The sequence below is a fragment of the Embiotoca jacksoni genome, unplaced genomic scaffold (assembly GCF_022577435.1).
Source record: "Embiotoca jacksoni isolate LCO1_2020_lvr unplaced genomic scaffold, fEmbJac1.0.p SCAF_22, whole genome shotgun sequence".
Classification (NCBI taxonomy): domain Eukaryota; kingdom Metazoa; phylum Chordata; class Actinopteri; family Embiotocidae; genus Embiotoca; species Embiotoca jacksoni.
In genome coordinates this window covers 3,766,521-3,786,501 of record NW_027185363.1, presented here as the reverse complement: position 1 = coordinate 3,786,501, position 19,981 = coordinate 3,766,521, and the positions used below count along the sequence as shown (strand labels likewise).

The following is a 19,981-nucleotide window of genomic DNA, read 5'->3' as shown; positions in this document are numbered from 1 at the left end:
GGAGCAGACCGTCATCAGTGGCCTGGGGTTGTATTGTTTGCTGTAGAATTAAATCCATTTCTTGGTCACATCTTTGCTCTGAAGCAGCCCTGAGATGCAGGAAAAAGACTTGTGCAGCCCAATGGCAGAGCTCAATGGTCCTGAAAGACGGGGCAATTTGGCTAGAGTGATGAGAATAATGAGAAAAGCATCGTAATGTTGCCAGAGTCCAATTCACAAGGTGGAGAAGGAGAAAGAGTGATTGAGAATGAGAGAGAGAGAGAGAGAGAGAGAGAGAGAGAGAAAGTAGAGATGCAGGGATGGAGAAGGAATAAAGGGACGCAAGCGACAGGACAGAGGGAGAGAGGATGAGCAATCACCCTCGCAAGAAGGCCCGGTATTGGTTTTATGTTCATGTTGAGGTGGCTGCACATTAACCTGTGCAAATGGAGGTTATGGCTTTACTTCCACATGGCACGAGAGGAGGGGATAACGGGACTTCTGCCAGAGAAGGAGAGTCAGAAATAAATGAACGCAGAAGAGGGAGAATTCTGTCTTTCCATCTCTACAATATGTGGCTCTCAGCCTGAAAACCAGCATCTCTGGAAGACCAGATTTACTGTGCCGAGTGAAAAAAAAAAAAAACTTTTAGGGATAACGAAAATCCTCAGAGAAAGAGAGAAAATGAAAACGCTGTCCGAGAGATAAGAGGAGATGGTGAAAATGACAACTCGAGATAATGAAAAATGAGAGCAGCAAATAAGAGAAGATGGACCAGCATAGAGCAAAGGTGATTTTCTGAGAGGTGAAGTGAAAGTGTGAGTACAGCAGAAAACTGTCCCCTCCCTCTGTCCTGACTCCACATCATGACACAGCAGTGTGACGCTGCAGAACAGGGACAACATTTCAGGAGGTTTTGTGACTCTGATAGCAGTTCCTGACTGAGCCCGACACCCTGCCGGCAGCATCTTAAACAGTCCCTCCAGGATTTCACAAGTGAGTTTTTTGCAGTAAATTTGGAAAAAAAGGAGAAAAAAAAAAAAAGGTGATTGTTTTTAAACTAACTAATAATAAGTTACATCTAAAAAACAAAATAATAATAAGCCTGCTGCACATCATAGACATACTTTAGTTATAATCTTTTTTTTATTTATTTATTGAACTTAGACATGTGGCTTAAAGTTACAAAAAATAAGCTGTTTTGGAAAGCTGTCTGTGACTCAAATATTGAATACAAAGAATACATCTGTTGTCAAAATAAGAGCTTCAGATGCTGTTTAATTAATATGAATTCAACAGGGATGATAAGCAAAGCTAGAATAAGCAAAGAAAAACAAAGTGCGGTGTCTTACAACTTCAAGTGTGTTAAAAACTAATTTTACATCCAGAACTCCTCATTCCAATAACAATAATTTTCCAAAATGCTCGTTACTGTATTTTTTTCCTGTAAGTACGGAGCACAGAGTTTGTTTTGCTGATGAGAGGAGATGGTGCAGAGCTGTGTTAGTTGCAAATGAGAAGTTATTTTGGTTAATAAAGCAAGTTTTGTTTGGAAAAGTGACTTTATGCCGTAATACTTTCAGCAGAACTTCTGTTGGCGCCATTTTTCAGCAGAAACATCGCAGGAATTTTGCTAAACTGAAAGCTCCCGCAAACTGTCCAGAGATTACTTGATTATGCATTAATTATTGCGAGAGATACTCTGACTTAAACCAAAAGCAGCACTTCATGTCTTGCGCTGCGCTGACTGCTCATGATCGCAGTGTCCCTGTAAGACCGGGAACACACTGACCAGTGTGATTGCTCAATAAACATTTTCACTGTCCTCCTTTGGACTCCCGTAAAGCCATAGTAAAACAGTCAACTGCTCCCAAGGCTGATTTATCTGTTCTCACGGAACCCCCGGAGGGCCGCAGTGAGGAAGGATACCACATACAGATTGAGACATTATGTCTACAGGGCAGACAGCAAACACTTAGTAAGGAGGCAGCAGTCTAAAAAATCCCCGTGGCCATCGAAAGAGAGTAACACACACACACACACACACACACACACACACACAGTGAGAGTTAATGATGCTTTCCAGCGCATATCCCTTCCATAATCCAACGGGGATGTTAATCTCCTGTGGGTCCCCTAACTGCTAAAACACACAGATACACACACCTACACACAGTTTTTCTGAGAGGGACTATGATCATGAGGTGTGTGTGGGAAGAGAGGCTGCCTCTCGTTTCATGATGCAGCTCGCTGGGTGAGAGAAGCTTGTTTAGCACTCTGCCCCTCAACTTTCCTTTTTTGCATATCTTGAACCCCCTTGTCATTATTAAATCCCTGTAATTGTTATACTCTCTCTCCTACCTGTAATTAGAATGTTATTTCTCTCTAGTGCACACGTCTTTTGTTTACTTTTATTGCTCTTCATCACATGCTTTTTGTTTTATTTGAATACGCAATCTTCTTCGTCTTCACAAATTCCTGGCCAAACTTCCTCAAGTCATTCACGCTGTATCAGATATGATGTGTACATGGATAACTCGTGCAGATAATGGTAACGGTGTATTTATGCAGCGCCTCAGATGGAGCTCTGCCAGGTGTAAATGCAGTCAGTACAGCGCGTTTTGAGAGAAAGCCCCTCGGGAACAGAAACGTCACGACCCATTGTGAATTGTGCGATCCACTCAGCTTCACTGAAGAGCTGCAAGCACAATACACTCCCACAAGTCATGGCTCCTTTCACTCATCCGTGCAGAGGGAATCATAATGGACGGGGGAGGGAGGGAAGGAGGAGTGCTCAGAGCAGCTGTTAATACTGTTGTGGTAATAACAACCTGTCATCTTTTTGTTGCTTCCTACGAAGGACTCATGAAAGACAACTTTTCACACCTCCAATGAAAACTAAGAAGAAGCTGTACAGCAGCAAGGAGCCCCTTCTTTCCGCATGACAAAAACAGATGAAAGTACTAAATTTTTTTCTGAAAACAGATCTAATCCGGAGCGTTCATAAAACAGTACTACTTTTACAAACATGCTATCACTTCTTTTCCAGGCAGCAGAAGTAATGTCTGACATACTGAGCAACAAAATGTCTGCGCTGTATTTATGTGATACGGTCTAAATCAGTCTTGTGGAACAGGCTTAAAATTAAAGTGCTAGCTTTAAGTTTCTTAGATATTCTGTATTCATTGATGTGTTTGGTATACCTTTTATTTTACTGTTCTTTGGACCCTCAACTTTCTTCTTATAGCTGTATTCTTCATAAAGTCTGAACTAAACTGAATTCAAAGGAAAATATATTCCACATTTGTCGTATTGCCGTCTCCCATGAAAAGCAAAAATCCAATAAGGAATTAATCCTAAAAAAGTGCTGACTCTGCAGCCAAATAATTATACACCTGATTCCTCCATATCATAGTGTTACATTGTTGTCCCAGAACTCAAAGAACACATCAGTCAGCCTCAAGATTGCAGTGGGTGACAAGTTGCTTTCCTGTGTTGAACGTAATCACTGCAGTTAATTTTGAGCTGAAACCCACAAATAGTAAATCCTCACTAGTGAGGTAAATGTGTATTAATCTGTGGGCGGAAACAGAACCCCCCAAAAAATTGCTTTTTACTCCTATTTGCAAAAGTAATACAGGCAAAAAACTACAAGTGAAAATTTATACGTCCAACGCATTGTCAGGATTTACATGATCAGTAGGAAACAATGGTTTGAGCCTCAGAGGCAGAGAAGTTTGGAAAATCTGAACTATTGAATGATCGATTCGTTGTTGTTCTTCTAAAAAAAAAAATTTAAAATTGCCAGCCTTTTCTTTTCTTCACACATTCAATATAAAATACAGTCTTGAATTGAATAAAAATGTTTTTAAAAGTAAAAAAAAAAAAAAAGCTGCCTGTTAGATGAAAAGAAGTCACCGCTTTCAAATGCAGATCAAAGCTATCCTGATAGCCGCATTACACTAAGTGACTGCCACGATAGCCACATCTGGATAAAGTGAGAATAAAAAAAAAAATACAAAAACTATTTTCTCCTGCTTGACAGCCAAACAGAGTATGTAAACTCACTCGTTAACTGAAGCTGAGAGCTCTTCAAAACAGTGAATAATGTGAATACTGAACATTTAAAGTATACAGACTGGGTAAACATGCTCGACTTAAAGACTACAAATCAGCAAAATGTGTGATCTAAGCAGAGTTGCCGTTGTTGCCAGATGAGAGATTCCGTGTATAAATATATATTGAATAAAGTGACAGTGAAAATTATGCAGTCAGTTGCACCGTTGTCTTAAAAAAAAAAAACGTCAAGGAAGGAGAGACAAAAGTAAGAAAAAGACAGCTCACTGAGTCATCTCAGGATGATTCAAGGAACATGACAGTGACATTCATTGTGGAAAATTTGTGGATGAAAAATCAGATTCAGCAATGACATACAGAAACCTGATAAACCATGGATTCACATTAAAAAAAGATAATCTACAACACCATGGAAATGAACACGTCTGAGGTACAGCCAGGTCCTATTCACTACAGGATCTGTTTTTTTCACTACACACATAGTGTTTACACAGTCTTTATCAAGGCCAACATATAATCTGCAAAAAGGGTAAGTAAGCTTTTAATTCAGAATCCAGTCATAAGCATGAGCACCGGTTGATAAAGCCACAAAGCAGCATTAAACCTTTTACAATGTGAGCTTTTGACCCAGTGTCTGCAAACATGAATTGCATTAATCCGTATGCAAAATGAAATTTGCTTTTTACATCACACTCTTTATCTCCTCACACTCAAGTGCAGAAGACATCCATGGTGAGTTACCATGACACCAAAAAAGGGAAGAGTTTCAAAAATGATGGCCCACTGTTGCATCACAAAAGCAGCTCTGTATGTTATAGGCGTTGCAATGTTTTTCAATCAATAGGGCACACTGTGGCATAGCCGAGTTCATCAATGACATCCTTTTTAACCTCGGCAGAGCCAGTGTCCATGAAGAAGGACAAGAGAACATACTTCTTTTTCAGAAAATCTGAGTTTCTGGTTTTCATCTATGTTGTTAGCTTCACCTTTGTTAGCCAGCAGGAGCAGCTGACAATCCTCATATTAGATCCTAAATGCTCCAACCTGTACTGAAAAAAGAGAGGTCGGTCTCACAAGTGGCAGTCCTCTATTGACATAGCCAAGTTGATAGCAAACTACCTAACTAGTTACCCTAGTTATCTACACTTTAACTGCCAGACTGCTACAGCAAGACTGCAAACTTTTGGACATGTATCACACATGTACAAATAGACACCAGTGTTCCTTAGAAGTTACTTGTGGTGGTGGGTGACGGCCCATGACCATGCAGAGACTCATGCAACTTAGTGGGGGAGAGTGTAACCCGGATAATTTTATTTAGCTACTATATACAGATGCCACCTAAATGCCTCACACGTACACTATCAGTAGACACTAGCAAAGTGGCTGTACACAGAGAAGCTCCAGTCCCCACTCAGTTGAAACGGTGTACGTAACTTGTGTGTGGCCAAAATAGTTTGATAAAAGTAAAATAAGGTTCACTACTATAACATTTGACTCAGTTGAAATGCAACGTTTCCCTTAAAATTGGATCCCCTGCCCCCAGAAAAAAAAACAAAAGACTTGGTCAAAACCTAATATACTGTATGATTGAAACACGTATGAAACGCTGGAGCGCTTTTAATTGGAAATGAAGGTTTTTAATTTAAAACGGATACAGGTAGTCACGGCATTGGGCCAATTAACGATGTAACTTTGATCTGTCACTCATTCAGTGACAGACATTTGCACTTCTCTGTTGTAGTCCTGAAATAAGCAAATGAAATGAAGAAAACTCTTGCTTGAGTTGACAACTACACTTGTGATCTTACTGTTAATGCAATAAAAGCGAGCAAGATTGATTTATTAATGGAAAGACGTTGACCCCAAACGTCCAAATTTGTTGCGATAGTTGAAAGCAAGCAGCGAGCAGAAATTGTCCACCAGTTAATTGATCACGAATGTCATTGTTGGACAGTCAATGAGTGGGGAACAGAGGGCATTTTACACAGTTCAACTGAGCTCAGTAGCAACAAATAGGTTCACCCATTACAAACACTATCAGATGAGTTACGATCAAACAACACATTCAGGAGCTGAAAGGAAGAGTATAATGTTTATGATTTAAATCAAGTTATCTAGAAGAACATAGGGCTACAGTACATGAAACGGGTTGATGAAATTTGGATGAGGCAACGTATTTCTTATAATCCTTAAACAAATTATATTTAATATTTGTCTTGGCAAGGTCAGCTATAACATCTTCTTATCAGTTGTTCTACTGGCAACAGTTGGTATGGTGCAGGAGCCTGTGCTGAAATGTGGGACAGAATTTGCTTTAAATTTGAATCCAATAATGTATCATTAAAACATCTTTTCAGTACCTTAGCCATCCATTCATTGTTGGACATTGTAAATATCATTACAGAATAAACATCATATTATTTTTATTATTTTACCTCAATTCTTCCATTTGCTATATAAACAAGATGCAGCTATTTGTCGTTTTTTTCCCCCTGGCATCTAGATAGAGATTCATTATGTACTATATATGATCAAAGGACCCCATCTGTCAAAAAAATTTGATTAGTTTCTCAGTGTAATTACTGTCTGCAATTTTAGATTCAATTCTCTTTTTATATCGAATTGCCTGCCCGTAAACCATATTGTGGATGAAAGAGAAAGATAGTCAAAGATTCAAGACAAAAAAAATTAAAAGGCCACCTGAGAGAGAAACTTAATGTAACACAAATGAAAAAAGTTAGAAAGACAAGATTAAAGTGATTGTCTTTTTTCCATCAAACTTTTAAGCATGCCGTTTTTGTGACCTCTTTGGTGTAGGCTGAATATTTTAGCTTTTCTGTGTGACATTGCACAAAATGCCCTGATGGTTTTTATTATAATTGGAACAGGCAGTTTCATTTCTGCCTGGCAGGGGGCGAACTCAAGAAACTCAAGAAAATCACCAGGTAACACATATTGTGACAGCATTGTTTCAGAGCATTCTCAATCATTAAATTCCTATTTTCCTACATGGACAGAATATTTAGCTGTGAAGAAATGGGAGATAGGAACGCACATACACATGCAGGCATAGTTTGCTGTGCAGCTAAATAAATCCACAATGGTTTTTTTTTGTGCTTACGCCTTTAGAAAGTATCTCTAGATTAAGGGGCTGCATGCTGACAGATTTAATTACCATCGATGCAGGTGGACTATTATTAAAGTTGAAGACTAAAAACACTAGATACATGAAACAGAGTGTGTGGTTTTATGTTGGTAAATGTGATACTGTGTATTTTCCCCTGTATAGGTGTGGCTCTGACTGTATTATGTGAGAGTACTGTGGATTTGAAAGCGTGTATATCAGTGCACTTGGTTTTGTGTTGGCTCTTGTGCTCAACCACGTGCATGCATTCTCTCCCCTGGAAAAAAAAAAAGTGAGTAAATTAAGCCGGTTTTTCGTGCCTGGAGCAAGTTGATTGTCTTCACGTTGAATGAGTGGGTCCGTCCTTAATTGAGCCTGCATGAAAAACCTTGTCTCGTTGTGCGTGGTTATGCTCGTGGGCATCTGCCTGCACCACGACCCAACATATCATCTTGTGACTTTGAACCACTTTCAAACTTTTATCACTGCCAGTGTAACACTATATATAGGATTGCTATTTGCCTTGAAGGAAGACACTTTGCATGCATACTAGACCTTTATCTCTTTCGTCTATAGTGAGATAAAAAGGTTGCGTAACACTTTTATCTCATGATATGTCTATTTTTACTTCAGTTTCTTTTTCATAGAAAAGAAGTCTCAAATGAAAAAAAAAAAAAAAAGAAAAATTGAGCATTGTATGGCTGATACAATTATGTGCTTTAAGCTTTTAGCAGATTTATTTATTTCCACAAGAGTTGGGGGAAAAGATCAATACAACATTGTATCATGAAATTTTATGTAGCAATTATGTATTGATGCACTGCTGCCAAGTATCCATATTTTATTCAACATGCAAATGAAGTGAGAACTGACAGGAAAATGTTGCCTTCTTCAGACTTCTAGCACAAATCCATTTTTTTTTTGTCATATCTTTTGATTAGATTTTTTTTAAAGTCTAGGCAACGGTAAACCACATGACCCCTGTGAATTTGTCTCAGCAGAGTAAAGCCAAAAGCCTAATTATCACTTGTTGATATGTCTTAGTCAAACTGCTTTACAGATCTGTAATTTATGGGAAATTTTCAGATAAATTCTGAGATGTCTCCTGATAAGAAGCATGTAATTTTGTACTCACCGTCAGCAGTCTAAATAGAGAGTCCAATTAATTCAAATCAGTAGCTACCATTACTTTTAGCATCTTTTAGTTGGTGGCCAGAAGGTCAGACAAACATCAAAAATGTGAAATTTGTTGACAGGTAAGCCCGCAATTTAACATGCATGTACACAGAAAATGAGATCTCCAAATGTGAACGAATATCTACGTTAGTTTAATACAACTTCTCAGGAAACTAAGAAATATTTTGAAAATTTAAAGCCCATGAAGATTATCTCTGTCAAAAATGTTTTTTTTTTTTTATGTCAACCTGAAAACACATCAATTAATATATTGTCAATGGATTTTTTATCTGCGTCAGTTATTCAGTACTAATCTGTCTTAACTATAAAACAAAGGGTCAGGGTAACAAACGCTTTCGAGAGCTGCTCTCTGTCAAACTCTTTACCGGAAGCGAATGAAACATCTATGTCATGCCATTTGTCATCATCACATCCCTTAAGCATGCATCCGCCATCTAGTGAAGCTAGCCAAGGGAACACTGCTTTAGCTAATGCCTGTGAACAGGATGGTTCCAGTTGGCTTTCTTCATTTCACTCCTTCATCATCCTCATGCTTCTCATTTGTTTGGTGAATTCACCAGTTCAATGGCTCCTGTCGTGTCGGGCAGCGGCTGCACGCTCGAGGGGAGGTTTCACAGGAGAACGTTTTCCATCTTTTTGGCATAGAGCGAATGACATTGGTTGGGAGTCGATTCCAGCAAGGCCAAAGTCATTTTTAAAAGTATTAGAAGCACTGTCTGAAGCGAGGCGTGCTGTAGATTGTAACATATGACCAGCTATCTTTCTCCTGGGTCTTTCATGATATACTGTATGTGTCAACATTCTTTATTTGAAGGTTTCTTTTCACCATGTGCACACACAAAGGTTTTTTATCATGAAATGAAGGATGTGCTGAGCATAGGCGACGCAGATCTTGAAAAGTGTCCGTGTGAGGAATCTGCAGTTTGTAAGCAGGAAGTCTGAGACACTGCGTATGCATTAACTTTATAAAAAAAATATTTCATTTTCCCCGAATGAAGCAACCTTAAAAAGATACGGGGCTCTCGCACACTGGGAGTCTCTCTGTTTCTCATTGATGTGCAAATACAGTAATGTTTCAACATTTCCACCCTAAATGATCAAAAAAAAGCCAGAGCCAGTTAGGTGCGATAAGAAGACTTCCATCTGTCTCTCACAAAAGGTATCAGCTGAGAGCAATAGTTTGCTTCACCAACATGAGATGCATTGCTGTGATAAAAGAGATTCCTGACTACAAGCTTATCTGTGGATTTATTTTTTTTAACTCTTTCTGCCCACACATGCAGAGACACAAACATGTTCAAACTCCAGGGAATTGTGCTTAAAATTACTGCAAAGCACATTCGAACACACACAACAAGCTACTTACATGATAAAATAAAACAACCTTCTGCAGCTTAAGTAAAATGTCTGAAAATTCAAAATACTCACTTTAAAGTTAAACTCCAGCGCTGCAATGCTCATGTCTGCGCTGGTATGTGACAGCCTGCTCGAAGCTTTCACATCAGTTTTTCTTCTGCAGGCTTTTATTTCAGCGTCCCCATTCTCGCTTCCCTACTCAATGGAGAGGGGATTACAGCAGCATCACTCAAACCATGTCTCTGCTGAAATCCATCTATCAACCCTCTCCCTGAGCAATATTTCTGTATTGCTCCCAAGTGGGAAGATCAAATATTTGGTATTGCAAAGTGAAATCCATTCAAAGGTTCTTAGCCAGCTACATAATCCCTGGAAGAGTTTCTTTTTCCTACTGAAGCCAATTATTTTACATCAGATCAAAGACATTTATTTATCATTTCCAGAGGATAAGATGATTCCAGTGTAACTCCCTGTGCACACACACACACACACACACACACACACACACACACACACACACACACACACACACACACACAGCAGACACAGACATTGATGTGCATTCATGTTTTCCATGCCAGCACAGTAACAAAGTACTGAAACCTAGTCATGTACAGACACCTGTGTGCCATTTACACTTCTTTTTTCCCTAAAATTTCATTTATACTAACTTTCCACTGCTCCACAGGTGCGAGTGGACAGGAGTGTTGAGGTTTGTTCCCAGCATGCTACTGGCACCGCGGCATCACCGGGGCACTGTGCCCACAGCAAGCTGGATCCTGGCTTTTGCTCTGTTTCTTACTCTACAGGTAAAATTGTTCAGACTAAATACCCTGTCCACTTGTTTTGTCTTGCTGAGTAGCTCTGTCTGGGGCTTTTTTTTTTTTTTCTTATTCATTATTTATTTCCAAGTTACTATTTTTGGCAGCCATGTTAATCACTTGACTCTTGGCACAAATTCACTGAAATTCTATGTGGGGTAGTTTGAGTATTAAAGAGAAGTAATGATTGAAAACGCCAGCATGTGTTCTCTTTGTCTTTAATATTTCATCTTCGTTTGTTCTATCTCTTCGAGAAAGTAGACCGTTTTTTATAGCTAGCCAACTGAGCTAATGATCTCTCCACAAGTTGGTGGCATCTCCAAATTTCCATCCGACTCTTTCGTCATCTTAAATATGCACTCAACAACTACTAGACGGCAACATGGACTTGTAAACCTAACCACATCTTTTTTCCCCCGTAAAAATAACAGTTGTTGACGCCTAGCCAAGGCAGAGCCGTGACATTGACACACCGTCCTCTAGTGGACTGCTGGGTGTATTACATGCACACCTGGTTACTAAAGGACTTAGGCCAAAGTTGAATGTTCAGGCAAACATCATAATCCTTTTACCTACTGATGATCCGTGTAGGACATGAAAATGAAGAAACAGCAGTGTGACTGTGAGGTATATGATGAGGAATATCAATATTGAATAAAAATAAATACATCCTCCATATATCATTTATACTACATACTGCACATTGCTTTGACACATGGAGACATCTTGACAGCTCTGCCATACTAAATTATGGATCTATGACTCTCCTCCACTGAGAGTTTGTTTAGCGAGCAGTCAGTTGCGGACAGTTAGCACTCATAATTTGTACTAATAACTCTGTCATCACTAATCAAACATTTTTAACAAATTACAAAATACATATCCAGTAAGATGTTGTAAATACTGTAACCACTCAGCTTATCGAGTAGAGTTTAGACAGTGGCTGTATTTTCTTCTCATCATTCTTTTCTCCTTCAAATATTACTTGATTGTTTAATATTTGAAAATACTGAACTGCCTTTTTGGAATTGACCCACATTTCTAATGTGATAATTGTGTTGTCAGTGTTGCAGCCAGTAAGAAAATACTTATGTATATTAGTGTCATCTTGTTTGGTGTCCCCCTGGGTTCTCACCTTGGTGTTCACTCCACCATTGTTTAAACACAAGATATGAATGACAAAATGACTGGAAACCCATAAGTCCAAACCACGTGCACTGTTTAATGTTTGATATTGTCTCTCGCTCTAGGGTGCCACTCATGCTGCTCCATCAGGAGACAACAAACTGGTTCGTACCACCAGAGTGAGGAGGCAGACCCCAGAGGGGGATCAGCCCCCCTCTGATTCCTTAGCTAACCAGACCCTGCGGGAGCAACCGGTGGTCTTTAACCACGTCTACAACATCAATGTACCCTTGGAGTCTCTGTGCTCCGTTGACCTGGACACCTCCGCACCGCCCGCCCCGGGTGACGGTGAGGGCTCTTCTGATCGATTGACTGTTTGGGTTGAAACTCAGAGCAGCTGTCTTATCTGTTGTCCTCAAGCAACCTTTTGTACACACAGACACACACACAAACATGCTGTCAATCTTTTTAAACTTGCTTTTTTCATTTCATAGATTCTCGTGCTGAGTTGGGGTCCAGACCCTCCATGGAGGGTCCGATGGATCCAAACGGACCAACAGAATACACTGAGCAGACGCTGGATGCTGACAGCCAGGTGGGTGTTTAGCTTAGTAAAGCTTTGAGGCAGGTACAGTATTTAGGATGATACATCTCAAGTGAGATGTGAAGAGACCGTTTTCTAAGTGATAAGAAAAATTGACCCACAGGACAAAGACATGATTCTGAAGAACAACATCTGTTTTAATGTTTATTTATGAGATTTATGATTTATTTTTTTTAAGATTTATTTTGAATCAATTGACATATAATATCCATAGACTTGAAAGGGGGCTGCACAAACTCTGCCGACTCATCCTTCCTTCAGGTTTACAGAGCTTAAAGCTAGTTTCAGCTGATTGTCTCGCTGTTCAGACAGTAACGGTACTTTTTAGGTTTATTCTTTCCTAGTTGTGATTTCAGCTGCAACAGGCAACTGCTTTCAGAAAAAAAAAAAAGCCCTAAAACCCCCCCGTCTACCCACTCAGCATCAAACAGCGGACACGCTAAAACATTTAGCAGCTAAAGAGACAAATAGTTCCCTTAGGAGAACAAAAACAACTAAAAGAGTGTGAATCACGGACTGTGCTTTATAAGGTGGCTGTAAAACTGACTTCAACTGAATAATAATGTTACTCCCATACCTGCTGGATGTGTAAATAAGATGTTAATTAGCTTAAGTGATGATGTTTGTCATTGGATATGTTTAGGATGTTGAACTGTCACATTTTCCATCAACAAAATGTTTAGCGAAATGAGCCACTTTCCTTCCAGTCTTCACATGTGATGCCTCATGACCTTGTTCATAGGCACCTGCAGTGTTTTTTTTAACCTTGAAAACTGACAGTGACTTAAGTTAGCCCTGAGAGACTAAACTCAAGATAGATTTTAGTATCACTTTAAGAGTATTAAGCGCACTATGACCTGTAATTGCATAATTATTATCCTTAATTATTTTAATGAATGCGCTAAGCTGCCAAAATTCACTTCCTAACTAAACTGTGCTCTTTCGTTCAGGTAACATTCACTCACCGCATCAACATCCCGAAAGCAGCATGCGGTTGTCAATCGACAGCCACAGTCCAGCAGCTTGCCACCAGGGTGGAGATGCTGGAGAGAGAGGTTTCCCTGCTCAGAGCTCAGTGTGGATCTGGCTGCTGTGGGGAGAGCTCAGCCATGGGTGAGTGATGTTTAACACTGACAACAAAGTATACAGATGAAGTTGGAGGATGTAGTTTTTGTTTATATAAGACTCTTTACCTGCAGTATTTGTACAAAAAGTTCTTGTTATTGAACATGTGACAAGCTTTTGGAAGCAAAGATATGAGAAACCGCAAGAAAAACATTCAGGGGAGGCTGTTTTAGACGTGGCAAGAAGAAGAAGAAGAAAAAAAAAATGTACTATGAGTAAACCAGGCAGAAAAAAAAGGAGACAGACGGCAGCAGAATGTTGATGCTGGAGGGCAGCTTGTTTTTTTTTTTCCTGCTGCACAGTGTCAGTCTAAAAGGTGTGGAGAAACCTTTGCTGCTGGCAAAGATTTTTGTTCACTATTGAGTTGGTGCTGTGATTATAATATGAGGGTGCTGGAATGGATAGTTACAGAAAATATTACAGTTAAAGGATCTGCTCCACTGACACGATCCGCCCATTCAAATATTTTCTAAAAAAGCTCAACAGACATTTCTAAAGATGTATGATCATCTCCAGCAGTCACGATCAGAATCAGAAGGTGAATGAAATGCTGAACTAAGGAGGTCAGTGGCAGGATGGAAAAACAAAGCACAAAGTGAAACAGCTTTTCATGGATGTTTTGACGATGGTTTCTCCCATCAAGGCTGATGACTGATGAATGGATGTTTAAAATACTCTCAATGTCTAACTTTTGGACATTGAAATAAGGCATCATTTTTCACGTAATAAACAGTTTTCATATCTTTCTTCCCAGGCCGCTTGGACTTTGTCCCAGGTTGCAGCGGCCACGGCAGCTTCAGCTTTGATATGTGTGGCTGCATCTGCGAGGAAGGCTGGACTGGCAAAAACTGCTCCGAGCCCCGGTGCCCAAATGACTGTTCCGGTCAGGGTGTGTGTGTCGAAGGGGAGTGTGTGTGCGACCGTGACTTTGGAGGTGACAACTGTTCAGAGCCGCGGTGCCCTTCAGACTGCTCAGGCCGTGGTTTGTGTATCGACGGGGAGTGTGTGTGCGAGGAGTCCTTCACGGGCGAAGACTGCATGGTTGGAAGGTGTCTCAATGACTGCTCGGACCAGGGGTTGTGTATCAACGGGACGTGCCAGTGCCGACCCGGATATGTGGGGGAGGACTGCTCACTGGTCTACTGTGCCAACAACTGCAGCAAGAAGGGAGTCTGCAAGGAGGGTTTCTGTGTCTGTCAGGATGGCTTCGCTGGAGATGACTGCAACTCTGGTAGGCTATTAATTTTTATCCTTCACTTCCCTTATCAGTTTGATGCTCTGAATGTGGCAAATACTAAAAGTAGTTTGTCAGACATTTGTGGATCAATCCCTTGAAGCAGAAACTCTCAGCCGAGATGTTGTCCTCCCTGAAGACTAGCTGTCACTGTGACCAGGATCAAGTAACTCAGAGCAGAAATCCAACCTAAACAGATTTCAGAAAGACACTCTATGACCCTCAGGCTGAATTCTTCAACAAGAAGCAGGTTTCTTATACAATCAGAGTTGAAGCGTTAGATTGAGAGCCTCCATCACTGACAAGATTTACTTGTAATGTCTATGACTAGGGATGGGACGATTTCGGAACATTCGAATAGATGTTAGGATATAAAAAGTGTATCAGTATATGCGACTATCCTTCTTTCCCCTGTTTTTACGGGCGCTTGGATGTAATGCGTTACTGCTGTCAGAAGGTGGCAGTAATGCGTCTAAAAGCTGTCTGCCGGCCGCCATTAAGCAACATAACGGGAAGAAGAACACGCTGTTACCAAGCTCAGAAGCTTTGCAGGTAAAACTATGTGGCGCTGTGAGATTAGATACCACAGTGCCAACAGCAGAAACATGTAGAGACGACTACGGCCGTCAAAAAGTTCTGTGTTGAACTCTTTCAAAAGTAAATGAAGATTAGGTGCAGTGCAAACTCTGCAGAGAAACCTTTATGAGGTCATTAGAGTCAAGCACCAAGAAGACAACGACACTGATCAATAATCAATGGCCAGACAAAGTGAATTTGATGTTGGATGTGCGGCGCAAGCAACGGCCCTCTTGTCAAGGATGGAACTAAAGACATTCTTCTTATCAGATTTGTCCAAGCCGACAGTTTTACAGGTTGGAAAGCATTTTCTAAACCCGAGTTAACAGCAAGTGAGTCTCTCCCTCTCTTTGTGTGTGCGCTGTTGGGGCGGTGGCGAATAGTCGATTAATAATCTAATAGTTCAGAACAATTTTCAAATAGTATTTTTGCTTGAAATGCTCATCGCTACCAGTAAAACAAGGAGGAGAGTATAAGCTAGGTTATTTTCTCTAGCTAGAATTAACAGATGTCCTGTAAACACCTCACATGCACGGCTGCCCACAGAGAAGTATCAACACAATTAGTGTGAAAACAGTGAAATAAGGTGTTCTAATGTAATGTTTAGCTAAGGTGAAACCCTGGTTTTGTCCAGCTATGTGCCTCAGAGGGCTGAGAGTTTGCTACAGTCGTCCGATCTCATTTCTCAGCCATAATAAGGAAGTAATTATGAATGCAACCACCTTTAGTAGAGCTTGAATTTAGAGTAAACTTCACAGATCTAGACACAGCTCTCTGGCCCAACATTTTTAGTACGTGTGCAGCCCTGAAAAATAAACCCCTCTGTGCTTCAAATGCAGCTGGTGGGGTGCATGACTTGCTTGACAGCAGAAGGTGTAACAGCATTCATTTGTCAAAAGTCACATTCATCCGGGGAGAGAACTGTCACATTAACTGCAGCTGAGACAGTTTCTGAGCCACGCTTGCCTTTGTTCAAAGCCCAGCTCTCCACGCCAAAATATCAGATCCTACTCTGCCATTTCAGGCTCCTGTCAACAAAGTGACGGATGAGGACAGACAGAAGAGCAAGCGACAGAACGACGGGGACGTAAAATCATATTACTAAGGCTTATTCCTCCGTGCTGCCCTCCCATTTAATGTCTATACTCAGGGAGGGAGACCGAATTGCTTATTTCTTTGTAATTAGAGGCTAAAATAGCCAATGTTTGTAGGTGATAGTTTGCTGAATATAAAACGAAGCAGCTCGATTACCAGAGACTTGCGGGGTGACATGCTAAAAGTGTTTCATGTTATTATAAGCTGAATAAAGCTGCGTGTATTTTTGCTTCAATTACGGTGGCCTTTATTCTCCCATTATGAGACATAATGGAGGCTGCTGAATTTAAATGTGATGTTTCAGGTGTGGCGTTATAGCTTTACATAAAAATATATCAAAACAGAGATCAGCTTGTGGTGAGGAGTGACATTCAGTCGTTACAGCAGAGGTATTGCAAAGTCATTACCATGAATTCTGAAGCGGTGACACTCTTGGTTTGTTGACATGTTGAGTGCGGCAGTGGTGACAATTTACATCTCGCACATACGTGTGGATACCAGCACTGCGACAGATTAACTGCTCAATTATTTGACTGATATTTGGCAGATATGTGACACTCACCTCATCGCGCATCTGAACTGAAGCTGACAGCAATATGCAGGCAAAGAGCATACAATATTTCTGAGTGGCTTTCAGAGCCAGCCTCAGCAGCAGGAGAACATAATTTACTGTTATCATGCTGAAATTGTGTAGTTGCTTATGACAAAAGTCCTTCAATATCCTGAACTACTTTCTGACCATAAAAATAAATGAATTCTCTTTTTTCATGTATCACAAAACTTCTATGACAGCAGATTATTCTGTCATTTTTGCCATCTGAACATTTTTAGCTGCTTACCAACAGTACGAGTTTACAAAAAAAAATATGAATAGCAAATATTACGATGAGTACAACAAAAACAGCTCAATAGAAAAGTTTAACCTTGAAACTTTAATTATAAACACTTTATTTCCCTCGGTCGCTCAAGACTACCGAACATGTCGGCTTTATCTCCAGCTGTATATAATAATTTTATGGACTTCTTATTGTGTTTCTTTATTCTAATAATATTATTTCTTCTGTGTTATTTTTGTGCTTTTATTCCATGTTTTGCTTGCTGAATATTGTCACTGCCATTTGTAAAATTCTCTTCTCATATCTTATTAAAAAGTACATAGTCTGCATTTTTATCATGCTTTATCACTCGTGCAGTCTCAAAGCGCTTTACAATTTGACTCCTATTCACCCAGTCACACACACATTCTTTCACCAATGGCAGCAGAGCTAACATGCACGGTGCTCGCATGCCATCGGGAGCCACTTAATGTAATGTATTACCACCAGGTGCCATTTCAACATGAAATAAGGATGAACGATAGTCACATATACTAATCTATTTTTTATATTATAATGACTATTCAAATACAAATTGTTCCATCCCTAATGTGGGTATGTGGACCGGGGGTCGAACCAAAGACCTTTTGATTAGTGGGCAACCTGCTCTACCATCTGAGCCACAGCTGCCCCCGACTCTCATTGGATTGCTCTTTACTCAACGGCCTTCATGTGACCAAGCCATCTATCTGAACTGGTCAACTGAAAATGATCAGAGAGAGCTGGTAGCCAGGTTCGTGATAACTGTGATCCAGGATAACTTATGTCAGGCTTTGTGAATCTGGGTAACAGTCCAATTACCTCAAACTTGGTTTATGATTTAGACCCCTGGTTGGTTTGCAGCTGGATTGAGTGCATTTCAAACTATAGACAAAATACAACAAATTAGGACTCCTCACTGTGGACCAGGGAAAGGAAAACTGGGGCAGAAATCCAGCCAAACTTTTGACCTTCACTTAAAGGGAGGAAACTGATAGATGACGATTAACAATCTGTATTATTCAAATGTCCTGTATCAAACAACCCCCAAAATATTCTATTTCACGGCACAAGTTTCAGTTTTTAGTCAGTTAAGCAAATTGATATTACACAAAGAAGCCTGAAGGTAAATTAGTCCTCTGCTGATGCACTGCTTCAGTTTTACCATCAAGGTCTTAGTTGAGTAGATACCGCTATATCTGCCTATAAAAGCACGCTGTTTAACCCTAATGAGACTTGTGGAATCCAGGCAAGATTTTTCAATAACCTTCAGCAAGTTTGAATCAAACATGAGGAAGGGTACCTGCCTGAGAAATGGTATTGTAATTTTCCAGAAATGAAGAAGACAAAGCTTTTGAATTAGTTCACAAGTGATATTACTACTCTGTAACATCTTATTTATTTGGTGAGCATCTAAACACAAGTTTATAGTTTCCAAAGGTATTATAAATATAAAGGTGCATTTTTAGTCACTGGATTCTCAGAATATGAAAATAACATTTATTGCTGTTGTGATTTTATTTTTCGTCAAACAAAATGGAACATAAAAACGACTTTTTTTTAAATTTCACTCATCCCTTTTTGACCATGAAAATAACGGCCTTGTCTATCAGTTTGAATTTTTGCATTTCAAAATACAAAAAAATCAATACAAATTTTTGGTTTTTAAACACCTATTTCTGAAAAATATTTGCACTTGTGTGTGTTCTCTGCGGTGTACTTTGGTAGCAGTAAACTCCTTTAAACGGTTTCTTATCCGAGGCGGATGTTGGGCTACCGAAGGTGTGTCATTCACCTGAGACGTGCCATCCACATCTCTCTTGATGCTCTGCTGTTGAGGAAAGCTGTCAGGCTGCACCTGTTCTCAGTGACAGTTCCAGCAGTCTAAACAAGTATTTGCATTCAGAATCGCTGCTCTGCGATTTCAACTCCAAAAACTGTTGACAAACTTTTCAGAACAACCTCTTCACTCTCTCTGCCCTTCACTTTCTGTTGGGAGTTACATCTTTACTTTCAAGCATTATCTACTGAGCCTCCTGGATGACCTTATTCAATCACTCTATGTCTGTCCCATGGATTATTGCTCCTTCTTTTGATTTGTTACTTCCTTCTTACGCTTGAAAAAGCTACGTTGAATCGGTGAAATAAATCTTGCTAAGTGAACGTTGCAAGAGTTGTTCCTGCTGTTTTGAAATGAACAAAGTGAATGTACAGCATGCGTCCATCTGTCGAGTGCATGAGAAAGTAGCTGAAATGGTACTGAAGTGTCCCAAACTTCCCGGAGGAGGACTCACTGCTGTGCTGTTGTGTCCTGTAACACATCATCACTCACGGCTCCTTCACTCCTCTCCTCTCTTTCATCCTCCATTTCTCATTCAATCATGTTTCAGTGTTAATTATTTACTCTCATCAAGCACATCTTTTCTCGTCTTTTTCTACCTCTGGCTGTCTTCTGGGCATTGATGCCGTCGTTTCTCCAACTCAAACTGTTTGTACCTCATGTCTTGTCCTCTCCTCCGTTATGTCCTTCACTTGTCTCCCCTCCTCCCCTTCATAGTTTTTGGCAGCGGGGGCTGTAAACACTCCACATTTACATTCAACACCAGCTCTCAGGTTTATAGCTTGACGATCTCCACTTCAGTCTGTTCTTGCCACAAGCGCCGTCTTCTTTTACTGGCTGGAATTCACATTCACACTGCAGTCTCCTCGAGTATGAGACATACTCAGTGAGCTGTGTATCAGAGGCTGCCTGGTTAAAAGCTGTCCGTGATCACAGGAAATCTACTTGACAGCATCTAAGTGAACATAGAT

The 19,981-nt window shown here is 40.2% G+C and overlaps 1 protein-coding gene across 3 annotated transcripts in view; it reads left to right on the top strand.

The window, feature by feature from the left end:
* The window catches only part of tnr (tenascin R (restrictin, janusin)), an 84,251-nt gene that overhangs the window by 7,689 nt on the left and 56,581 nt on the right, over nucleotides 1-19,981 (top strand). For all 3 annotated transcript variants that reach the window (XM_069157315.1, XM_069157314.1, XM_069157313.1), the window contains exons 2-6: nucleotides 10,425-10,545; nucleotides 11,808-12,030; nucleotides 12,177-12,277; nucleotides 13,237-13,399; nucleotides 14,166-14,642. In XM_069157315.1, the coding sequence (XP_069013416.1) occupies nucleotides 10,462-10,545; nucleotides 11,808-12,030; nucleotides 12,177-12,277; nucleotides 13,237-13,399; nucleotides 14,166-14,642 (1,048 nt within the window). In that variant the 5' untranslated portion in view covers nucleotides 10,425-10,461. The remainder of the gene's footprint in view (nucleotides 1-10,424; nucleotides 10,546-11,807; nucleotides 12,031-12,176; nucleotides 12,278-13,236; nucleotides 13,400-14,165; nucleotides 14,643-19,981) is intronic.